Source organism: Diplotaxodon limnothrissa, linkage group LG10 (genome assembly GCF_057381915.1).
Source record: "Diplotaxodon limnothrissa isolate DT_005_m linkage group LG10, D_limnothrissa_male_GT1.1, whole genome shotgun sequence".
In the NCBI taxonomy this organism is placed as follows: Eukaryota; Metazoa; Chordata; class Actinopteri; order Cichliformes; family Cichlidae; genus Diplotaxodon; species Diplotaxodon limnothrissa.
In genome coordinates this window covers 5324425-5336136 of record NC_140605.1, presented here as the reverse complement: position 1 = coordinate 5336136, position 11712 = coordinate 5324425, and the positions used below count along the sequence as shown (strand labels likewise).

Genomic DNA, 11712 nt, shown 5'->3' with positions numbered 1-11712 from the left:
CCAAGTGGATCTAAAATGCATTTCCTTATTTTTTTAATCGCATCTACAGTATACTGCTACAGTTATGGATGTAAACCAAAAGCATGCGGGGCAGCCAATCAGAAGAAAATTAGCTCAAAGGGCAGAGGGAGGCAAAACAGCTTGTCTGAGGCAGTCTTTTATGCATGTAGTGCATTTTACTGACTGTCAATCAATTTATTTATAAGCACATTTAAAAACAGCACAGATTGACCAAAGTGCTGTACAAACAATCATGTGAACTATGCTTGAGCAGACTAGGTTCCCCATATTAAACACATATTAAAGCACTGCCAGTTGTTCCAGTTTCTGAAGATCGTGTCATGCACTGCATTTTGATTGTCATTATTCTGCATTCAGTCCAGAAAGATTGTTTCAAAAGAATCAAAAGTGATGCTACTTACTCTAATTACTCTAATTAACTTCATACAAAGGTCAGGATGGATGGATTTCACAAAACATGCTATGAAATTAAAAGGAGATATAAAAAGTATGAAAAAAACTTCAGTGTCTCAAACGTTCATACACACCTCTCTAATACCACTGTTACAGTGGCCTATTTAGTTCCTAGCCTCGGAGCATTTTTTAACAGGCTTGACGACATCTGCTGCCCTTCCGTCGCCCATCCTAGACTGGCCGTCTGCATCAAAGGCCACATGATAAGCAGGCAATAACACCACATGAGGAAGAGGTAACCTAATCCAGGCTTCCTGTAACTTTATTGCAAAGGAGGATTGTGCTTTCATGTGCCTGGGAAGGTGTGAAAAAGGTCAGCGTGGGTCAGTTAGGAGCATGTGGAGCAGGGGTGAGGTGTTCTTTAGTTCTCCACCGAGGGGGTGGAGGGGAATATAAGGAACCTTTGTGTGTGTGGCAAGAGAAAAGAGTGATTGTGCATGTGTGTCACTTTTACAAGTTGCTTTGCAACACTCATGTCTGATGTGCACTGAGAAGTGACCCGTGACAGAGCCATCCTTTCTCTGTTTCCTCACACATGCAGCTTTATAGTGATGCCTCGGGTTACAGCTGTAAGCTTAACAGCTACAGCATTAAAGGAATGCATCAAAGCTGCTGCACTAACCATGTCTCATAAACCACTGCGTATGTAGGTTAACACTGAATTTTGAAAGTAACCAGAGTCAAAGTTGTGGCTGAAAGCTATTTTATCCATTTAATTACATAGAAGAAAATATTTGTCCTGATCCTTTTCAGCATTGTGCCTGCATGAAATTAATTAACACAACCTTTTCAGTTTTTTCCGTGCAGTTAACCAATCCAAAACACAGATTACAAACTGAATTTACATACAATTTGAATTTAACTTTAAAGAGCTCCCATCACTTTGGATTAAGCTCCTGTTGGGTTACCCAGCTTGCTGCCTACCTACAGTAATGTCAAACTTTGTAAGCACAAATTCCCTTCAGAGCCTTCCATTCAGCTGGCACAGCGTGCTCCACCATAAAAGACACTAGCACGTCGCAAGGGAGCCTGCAGGGAGTGCATTTAAAAGAGTGCTCCCACAGTTAAGTGTGCCCTCAGAAGTGTACTCCAGAGAGAGCAGTGGTTGTGTAGGCTTAACATTGTTTCTTACTGTAAAGGTTTTGAAGCAAATGGTAGTGGCAGATCTGTATGAATGGGCCTGAGAGCATGACGGTGTGAGTGTGTGTGGGGGGGAGTGTAGAAGCCCTCTCTGAAGTGCCTTCACATATTAGTAATGATATGTAGATTAAACTGAATCCCATGAAGAGGCTTTGTTCTCATATTCATGAATATATAAAAGAATCAATTATTAAAACCATTAGAGGTGCACAAAACTCTATAACTGGTTTTTTTTGCAGAATTTTACCTCATTGTGTTTCCTGGCTGAGTTGAGCCCCCGGGAGCCTGTGGAGCCTCTCGATGAGGAACTTCCTGTAGTTGAACAGTTACTAGACATCTGACCTCTGGAGAGGTAACCGGCCTTGCTGCTGTACAGGATCATCTCCTCATCTGGAGAGACAGATGCAAATGGGAAAATAAAGGTGCATTTGGACATTTTGCAGCTGATCTGGACAACACTTTTTCAGATGTAGGCTACGTCTACACTAATCCGGATAAATTTGAAAACTGCGTTTTCGTCTAAGAACGCTCCACGTCCACACTATCGTTTCCAAACAGTTGTTCATCCACACTGAAACGCTTATGGTCCTCTATTGCGCATACGTGAAACGTAAGATGATTTGACCTGCGGTATTTCTGTCTGCTGTTTATTTACTTTCCGGCTCTTTAAAACGCCGTGGCAAAATGTCGAGGAAAAGTTTTTTAAATGGACTAACAATGAGGTGGAGGTGTTGCTGCGAGTAACGCAAAAGTACAAAGTTGCAAAAGTGAGTGAGAATTAAACAATTTGAAGAAAAGCTATCTGGAGCATGTACAGGCTGATGTCAATCTTTAATAGAGCAAACAAAACAACGCCCTCTGCAATCTTAGTTTAATTGGTCACATGACTGGATCATATGACTAAAATGCGTCATCGTTTCCGAAAGTCTGCGGTTACGCTGTCCACACTGACTAAATGACCTCCTCAGCAGGTCTTGAAGTTCTCCAGAGGCCTGGTAATGACATAGTCATTTGATTCAGGTGTGTTGACCCAGGGTAATATCTAAAACCTGCCTTCAAGGCCTGGAGTTGGACACCCCTGCCTTACAATATAAAGCACCTTGAGGCAACTTCTGTTGTGATTTGACGCTATATAGTTAAACTGAAATTGAATTGAATACATTTCCATCCAAATGAATTCAATAACCACACATTTACCCAGATTTATTTTTGGAGTTGGGTTTGGAAAAACAACACTGAGTTTTCACATGATATTCTGTGAGGGATACACGCTGGAGGGTTTTTAGATTCTCTGAGCCATGCCTTTTGTTTTTGAAAATGGCCAGGAGAGCTGGCTTCACGGTTATTTTGCAAAGTCATTTATAAAGAATGACATGTTGCAAACAGACCCGTTTCACTCTCCCGTGTAACACTGCAGTACAGTAGTGGACCGTGGTGCATCATTATGTGGAAGAGGCTTCATCAGCCGAGTGCATAAGTGCTGCCTTTTCTTCCGCTTTCTTCTTCTGCAAGAAGCACAACATTTCCAAGAGAGCCCACACTCTCTGTCCTAAATTTGATTTGTCTAACCTTAAACTGCATTATGGCTGAAATTCAACACACTTACTGTCAGTGTGTCTCTGTCCCGAGCCTTTTCGCTGCTGGCTATTAATGCTATATTCAGTCCTCTCCAGGGAGGACAGCGTGCCGTTTGTCACACAGTTGGCCTCCATGCACCCCTGGGGGTCCTGTAACCGGCCCTCTTCTGGGGGTGGTTCTGGAGGAGGGGGCAGGTCTAAAAAAAAATTAGATACAGGGAAAGAGCATTAAAACTTTAAGAAAGAACTTTGTTTCCATTTTCATTGTTAGGTTTCTGTTAAAAAACAGTTTTCTTAGTTTCCAAAAAATGACAGCTTTTTCTTATTTCTCTCTTTGTTTTCTTTGCTAAGTGAGAAAAGTGAAGAGACTTACAGTCTTGATTTCTTGATGGAAATTGAAATGATTATTCACTTATTAAGATGAAAGGTCTTGTTCTTGTTCCTGCCAAGGCTATGGATTCACAGTGGACTGCAATTTCAGATTTTTATTTCCGTTTCCAGTGATAATAATCATGCTTATCCAGTAAACATATTACAGTCTGTAAACTGAGATTACAATTTCCATCCATAGTCAGGAATGCCAGCCTCTCATCTTGCCTTTCTAACAGCTGTGGACAGTCACAGTATCTGTGATTCACATATTTGAATCTGCCCACCTCCTTGTATGTCTCTTCTGTAAGCTGAAGTCTTAGACACTTTTTTTTTCACTCTTGATTTTTGGTTTGGTGGAGTACTTGTATCAGCGGGGGAGGAGCGACTGTGCACTGTGGGTGAAAAGGTATAAATAATCAATAGCAAGGAGACGATGCAGAAGGATTACTCACATGACAAACACTAAATCAACTTTAAATCAGCTTCCAGGGTGGGGGCTGCTACTCTGTATTCTGTATGCGTGTGCACGTCAGCCACTTTACCCGGCGTGGTCGTGCTGATGCTGTCTTCATTCAGAGCTGGGCCCTGGCTCTGGAGGCAGCGATGGGCAGGACTCTGGCACTGCAGCATGCCAACTTCTGATGAGCTGTGATGCTGTTGGCCGGAGAGGCTGGGGTTGGACTGGGTGAGCAGCGGGCTCGGTGCCTGGGGAACTGGCATGGGACCGCAGGGTAACCTTCTGCTTTGGGAAGTGAGGGCAGCATGTTACTGGAGCAAAAAATAAACTGAAGCAGAAGCTAAATCTTGTAATGTTTAGGAGTGAGGTTTACTATACAGCTAAACACATGATTTTTGGCATGATTAATAATGTGATTTTATTGGTTTTGTCATTTTATTCTGTCTGTCACATCTGACAATAGCACTCGATTTAGCTAGGCTGCTTATCTGTAATTGTGAATTCTACTGAGAAGTGAATGAAGCACTAAACAGTAAGCAGTAAAATGACTGTGATTAGCAGAGAAATCCCCTTCCATCAGCACATTTGCTGAACTTAAACACATTGACACAGTGCAGTTAAATGGACACAACCTTTAGAAAATACAGTAAGCACGTACCGTGACAACTGCTGGCTGTTTGATTGGTTCTGACGGGGGAGGTCATGGTGGGCTTGGGGCTCCTCGTGCGGTGACGGAGTGAGCGTGGCGGTTGACTGGTGACTGTAGGAGGTGGCTGGAGAGGAAGCGTTGTTCCTCTGAGGGGGCGAAGGTCTGTCCTCGCAGCCTTCCATCAGGTATGTCCTCTCAGGGAGGGGTGGACACCATTCCTCATCCGATCTAGATACACAGTGAAGCAGATTACAGCTCAGCGAGGCCGTGTGCGGCTCTACACCTCGATGTGTTGCATAATTATTGTCGAAGTACAACCTGTTTACTCAGTGATACCTTCAAATCCAACTAGCTAAGAGGCTATTTAAAGATTAATGATGTTCTTTCAAGTTAGGAGGCTTCGCCAACGGCAAAACTGCAGGAGGCTAAGCTTCCCATTGAATGGTACTGCAGCTATGAGTTTTGCTATGAGGCTGCAGAGTGCAAGTGGTAAGGGTCAACATTGCTAATTGCGTTTCATGGGTGGGGAAAACAGCTAAATCAGTCAAGGAGTTGACCAAGGCTGAGATAATTGAGTTGTTAAGGGCAGGGCCTTAAGAGCAATGCTGGCTTTTATACTTAATGCAGCTGTTAGAGGTGACACTAAGTCTAAGTGATGATACAACAGTGTCATACTAATTCAGAGAGATGTGCATCTGAGGAGGCAGGACTGTGACTCACCCTAGGTCCATGTTCTCTGGAAGTTCGTCATCTTGCTCACACTGCTTCAGCTCTTCTATGGGCGGAGGCGGGGGCAAGGACTCCATCCAGGTCAGAGATGGGGTCTTTACAGCCTTACCCATCACCTTCTGCTTGGGCTTACCTAAAAAAATGACATACATAAATAAATGCAGCGATTCAATTGAAGGGGAGGTTCTGGCACAATAAGCTGATTCGTCATGACCGTATTTTGACACATACCCCAGCAGGCCTGTGGCTCACAAATAGCAACACGGAGGCAGCAAAGTAGGATTTGTAGCATGACTGAGTGCATGTTGGCCAAACTGCTTCCACGAAGGAGAGCACAAACCTCAGCTCACTCTCTAAGGGAGTAGTTTTGTATTTTGTACATTTTCATTTTGTTTTCTTATGAAGTTTGCAAGAAAGGCAGGTGTGAAATGTAAAAGTGACATCACTACATGCTTTTTGTCAATTTTCAACCAATATATCCAAATAAACAGATAAATAAAGTTGACCGTGATGGACCATTGGTGGACGTAAGGCAACTTTTCATGGATTGTTAGCACAAGCCCACTCTACCCCCCTACAAATTTTTATCAGCATTCATTGAAAACTTTTCGATCTGTCACCTTGGCAGATAGAACGATTGCTCTCTTTCAGTCTTGTTTTTGTGTTCCTTTGTCTTTCATTGTTACCCAAGTCCACTCCTGCTGTCTTGCCCAGAGTCACATTTGGATGTGTATTCCTGTTTTACGTTGGTAATGGTCGTTCTCCGTGTCTCAAGTTTTCTTCGTCATCTCGTTATGTCTGTTGTTGCATCCCACCTGTTATCTGTCCCCTTGTTATTCTGTGAGTGTGTGTTGTTTCTGTCTTCCTCTGTTTTTTGTTGCATTGTCCCTCATCCTTCACAGCTGTGTGTACCCTCGCTCTGTGCCTCCCTGCTTCGAGTTTCCCAGCTATTCTATTTCTCCTTGTGATTCTGTTAGCTTTTGATTCCCCTGCTCACCTTGGTTCTGTGTATTTTGGACTTTCAGAATTAAATGCTCATTTTCAATTTGCTCTGTATTCAAGTCCACAAACAAGCTTTTACATAGCCCACAAAGAACAAAAACACTATTTTCTGATTAGTATTTTTCATTAGAAAAGCAGAACAATCTAAAATCCGAAGCGATTCTGAAGGCAGATGCAGACTGTTTCAAATCTAATATCAATAATCCATCCATCTTCATCCACTTTATCCGTGGCCGGGTTTTGAGGGCAGCAGCCTAAGCAGAGAAGCCCAGACCTCCCTCTCCCCAGCCACCTCCCCCAGCTTATCTGGGGGAACACCAAGGCGTTCCTCCGGATAAGCTGGAGCTGATTTCATATCAATAAGTGATGACAAAATATCCATGTAAAAGGAAGGAAGGTAAGGAAGGAAAGTAAGGAAACACTGGAATCTAAAGCCATATTTTTGGCATATTTTGGGTTTACATTTCACCTTTTTTTTCTTATTTCCTCGAAGTAATCAACGCAAAAGGAGACAGACGTGTATTTCAAATTCACAGAACTGAAATCCTTCCTCACCACTGCAGCGGTCCAGCTGGGCGTACTGAGCTCCAGATGGACCGGGCTGGGTAATCCAGTGGCCGTCGTCTTGCTGCTCACCGCCGTGGGGTGGAACTTGTGTCTGGTTGGTGAAAGGCATGATGGAGGTGGAAGCGTAAGGAGTGGTGGAGTTGTGCTGGGCGTAGGTGAAACTGTGCAGGTCCTCGCTGGTGGCGTCAATCGTGCTGTAGATGGGACCTTCGGTGGAGCCTCCCATGCTGTACTTCTCAGTCTGATTCAGGTAGTTGGAGATGCCAGCTTCTACACAGGGATGGAGGTAGGATTTAGCAAAGCTCCTGTTGTTGTAAGCACAGCATCACAAAAACAGACACTCCTACCATTGTAGTATCTCTCAGCTGTGTCGGGATTGGCCGGGCAGCAGTTGACGGCCTCTTTGCCATTGTGAACCAAGTTAGTGGTGGGCCAAGAGTCTGCCAGCCATGGGTAGTTGCCCATGTTGCCCCCAAGCACTCCTTGCCTACAGAGACACTCTGGCATTAGCTGAAGTCGTAGTGGGGCAGTACAACATCAAGTATAACTGTCCAGATGGAATTAGAGAGTGGCAGAGAAAAAGCTGCATGCATGCAGTGAGAAATGTGGTGTGAATTTAAAAAGATTCACATAATAAAATATCACAAAGTTCAGAGATATAATTCTAGAAATGTCTGTATGTCTTTGCTTAGCAACCCTATCCTACTAGTTCACACAGAAACAGCACTAGTAGGATATAAACCAGTTACCTTCCATTTAGTCCCGGTCCTTCTCCATGAGGGAAACCGACTGCAAAAGCAAGAGAGAAAGAGAGTGATGAGCAGAGGAACAGGGATTCACAAACAAATTATTCTGTTATCCTTCTTACAGATCCTTCAGTCTATATCCTATTCTAATAATGTAGAGTCAGCTGTTCTCATGTCCACCAAAAGCACAAAAAAGTGCATCTATGTTTTTATTTTTTGATTATTATAATTATGTGAGTTCATACTTAAACTTCTAGTCATGTATTAAAGCTTATACTATTGCAGTACAGAGAACAGAACCTAAATAGTAGGTATATATAAAGATTATTAAGTATTCAAGCCCAAATTTAGCCTAGGAGGGAATTACACTGAAACTATTTGTAAGTTTTTCCTTTTATTTGGCTGTACATATGTCAATGGCAGCATTCTGGATTCGACTTCCTTCATAAGTATCATCCCAGCTTCAGGTCATCTTCATCATCCTTCATCCTTACCTGCTGGTGTGTAGGCGAAGGAGGCCGTGTAGTGGCTCAGCTCCTTCCTCTTCTTGCGGCGGCAGTAGATCCAGACGCTGAAACCCATCAGGATGACCCAGCAGGCTCCTCCGATGCCTGCGATGAACGCCGGCTGCTTGACCACATCTGTAATCTGTTCAGCTAGACTCACGCTGCTCTCCTCACCACCATTGGTCTTGTCACCACTGCCTCCGCTTCCACCTGCTAATGAGGGCTGTTCAGCTGGCAGCTCTACAGGAGAAAAACAAGACCAAAGATTACTGAACCATTTTATTTTTGGCTGGTTTGTTTAGTTTTCATACTCCAAAAAATAGCAATCAGTAAACCGTGTGTGTCTTTAATAAAGTGAAACTAAACTAAACTATTAACCGTGGACATAATTACCTCTTTCCTGAATAAACCTGAAGCAGGTGATGATGACATAACCTGAGATGTAACATTAATTAGCATCTTCTAATAACAAGTTTTTGGATGTTTTAGGTATGTGATTGCTGGAGCCGCACTATGGACTTCAATATTTTCCTGCGTCCTCTGGGATTAGTGTCTACTTAATTCATCTACTTTCGCACCTTGGCCCACTTTTTATTCTCATTATTTTTGTGGACTCACTGATGAGGACGGGCACCGGCTGACTGCGAGTGCCAATCCCGGCGCTAGTCACTGCTGCCACCTCCACTTGGTAAAGCACTCCGGGCATCAGGCCCTTCAGCAACGTGGACAACGTGTTTCCATCCACTGTCTTGTTACTGTAGTATCGGGTCTGGTTGTCATCACCAGTGCTCATGCACCAAACCTGTTTGCATACAGAAAAATTTGCCATTAACTTTTTTTTAAATACTTCACATTTTAATTCAAAGATAAACTAGTTAACTACTGTCCTTTTTTGCTTAAAACTACATCAGAGTCAAATATTTTTCATGTACCACCTTCAAGCTTCTATATGTAAAGTTTTCTTTTCCCATTTATCCTGACTGAAGAAAACATCATACTCACAATCCGCCAATTACCCGCTGTTTCCTTTTTATCTATATCTTATGGGATTAGCAGTGATTTCATAAGAGAACCGCCTTAACATTTGGGTCAGTGAGTACACATTTTGTGTGTAAGGCACTACTTACATGTCAGCTATGATGTTTTCTTGTGTGAAGTGTGAAGGCAGTGAACAGAGAGTGGTTACTACACATTGCAGAGGTTTTCCTGGGCAGTCACAGTGCTGCCCCCACTAAAGCTTTATTTAATTCAATTCAGTTCAATTTTATTTCTATAGCACTAAATCACAGCAGTCACTTCAAGGCACTTTGAGTGTGAGACTTGTGACTTGACTAGGCTGAGGTTTGTTTACCCTGTACTCCTGGATGATGCCATTTTGCGTGTCACTGCGTGGCGGCTCCCAGGAGACACTGATGCTGGAGCTGGAGCTGTTGCCGAGCTTCACTGTTGACACTGTAACAGCTCTGGGAGGGGCACTGGGTACTGTGAGAGGTGGGAGGAACATTTCTCTCATTTCATCAAGATGAGCAGAGTAGTTGAGCGCAGTAAATTATGAACATACACCCATATAGATACATATACATATTAGGACTGGGTATCGTCACTGATTTCTAGAATAGTTTCAATTCCGATTCACAAGGTCCCGAATCGATTCGATCCACGATTCGATTCAATTCGATTTGAGAGTCAGAAATATTATAATTCAGATCATGCATCAGTACATTTCCATATTTTTATATCTATAACAAGAAAGCTGACACTTGCGAGACTTTATCAAAGATGTGAGCATCACAGCAGATGCCTTTGTGTCAAAGTAGCTGAGGATAAAACACAGAAAAACATGAAGGCGACTTTCCTGGCCTGGGATTTTATAAAAATATTCTGCAGTAGATCAAAAACGAAAGAAAACCATTAATCAACATATGAACATTACCTGATGCTGCTGAAGTGAAGCAGAGCAAAGTTACAGAGGTTTGATTAGAGACACGGCTAAGCGTTATGAAATTTTGCATAATTTTAAAAAGTTTAAGTTTGTTCAGTAGCCTACTGAACAGTAGAAATGAGGTTTTCTTTTCGGAAGTAAAAGGAAAAAAAAAACAGCGGCCAACAGCGCTGTAAACAACGGTAGACTTGTGCGTAATAAGCAAGCGAATAATGCAGAAAACAGATTTTTAGACGGGAAACTGTTCTTGAAGTACAGAGAGGGAGAGAGAGAGAGAGAGAGAGAGAGAGAGAGAGAGAGCTCTGCATGAAGTGTGATTTTATCGTGGTGGAAGCAAAACAATTTACTCATTTACTGTTTTAGTTGTTTGGTGGTTGTGGAAATTTTGTGAGGTTTAACCTAATTTATATTTAAAAAATCGATTCAGGATTTTAATGAATCGATATCATGTTATCCAAGCTAGAATCGATTTTAATCGATAAATCGATAATCAAAACCCACCCCTAATACATATGTATATGTATACAAAATAGAGCAGATATACAGGATGGAAATACAACCTGCGCTTGAAAAGGAGTGGGGAAAAAATAACACTTGTGTGCTCCTAACCCCTTCACATATTTATAGCTCAGTCATTATTAACAAATACATAAAGTAATAAAAGAGAAGACACATGTATATAAGTTAATGATGTTCCTTATTCAGGCAGGTCAATCCATAAGTGCTCATGGCACATATGCCTCCTTCCTTGTGTTTTACTCTGGAGTTTGGATCAACCAATATAAACCCCTGGCTGCCAAAACTGCAGCACACAAATTTAATGAAAACAGTGATCAGTATAGATGAACTCAAATTCCAGAGGATATAAAATTAACCTCAAAATTAGATAACATAACGGAGATTCATGTGGTGTCATACAGGCTAATGAAAATGCCGTACAGGCCCTGCAGTGTCAAAGAAAACCAAGCCCAGTTTATTAGAAACACTTTTCTTTGAAGATTTCTTGATTACAGACTCATTTCTTCATTTACCAGACTTATTACCTTCTTCTGGGGTCCGGACTAGCAACGTTCTGCTATCTTTGCCCTGGAATTCATCAAAGTAGGGACGGATCTTTATCTCGTACTCTGTTCCTTTGAGTAAGCCGGTGAGGACGGTGCTGCGCTCCGAGGGGGAATTGATGTCCTGGAGGAGCCACATTCCCCCGCTGGGCCGGTAGGACAGACGGTAGCCCTGGACGTACTGAGACTGACGGTCGACCTGGAAAAAATTGAGGTCCGCATTGGGGGAAGATGAGAGAAGATGACGGAACGGCGAGATGGAGAGGAAATGGAAGATTATTTTTCTCTCTTTGCTAACCCCAAATGAATACTTGTTCCCCAAAAAGCAGGGAAATATGTGCCACTCACGTTCCAGGATACTCTAATGGAAGCTGCTGTTAGCATCACGGGGTCCTGAAGCTGAACAGCCACCTCTCCCAGCTCCCTCTGCACTTGCTTGTGGTCCACTCCCTGACCTGTAGGGCTCACATCTGAGGGAAAACACACACAT

General features: G+C 42.7%; 1 protein-coding gene across 1 annotated transcript in view; it reads right to left on the bottom strand.

Moving 5' to 3' along the window:
* Window positions 1-574: 574 nt before the first annotated feature.
* The window catches only part of robo3 (roundabout, axon guidance receptor, homolog 3 (Drosophila)), a 166322-nt gene continuing 155184 nt past the window's right edge, over window positions 575-11712 (bottom strand). The window contains exons 13-27 of the mRNA XM_085363356.1: window positions 11571-11692; window positions 11205-11421; window positions 9571-9701; window positions 8838-9021; window positions 8208-8459; window positions 7717-7756; window positions 7315-7454; window positions 6956-7237; window positions 5390-5531; window positions 4679-4897; window positions 4106-4305; window positions 3848-3955; window positions 3221-3388; window positions 1862-2004; window positions 575-658 (exon numbers count right to left, since the gene is read on the bottom strand). Coding sequence (XP_085219482.1) covers window positions 575-658; window positions 1862-2004; window positions 3221-3388; window positions 3848-3955; window positions 4106-4305; window positions 4679-4897; window positions 5390-5531; window positions 6956-7237; window positions 7315-7454; window positions 7717-7756; window positions 8208-8459; window positions 8838-9021; window positions 9571-9701; window positions 11205-11421; window positions 11571-11692 — 2432 coding nt within the window. The remainder of the gene's footprint in view (window positions 659-1861; window positions 2005-3220; window positions 3389-3847; window positions 3956-4105; window positions 4306-4678; window positions 4898-5389; window positions 5532-6955; window positions 7238-7314; window positions 7455-7716; window positions 7757-8207; window positions 8460-8837; window positions 9022-9570; window positions 9702-11204; window positions 11422-11570; window positions 11693-11712) is intronic.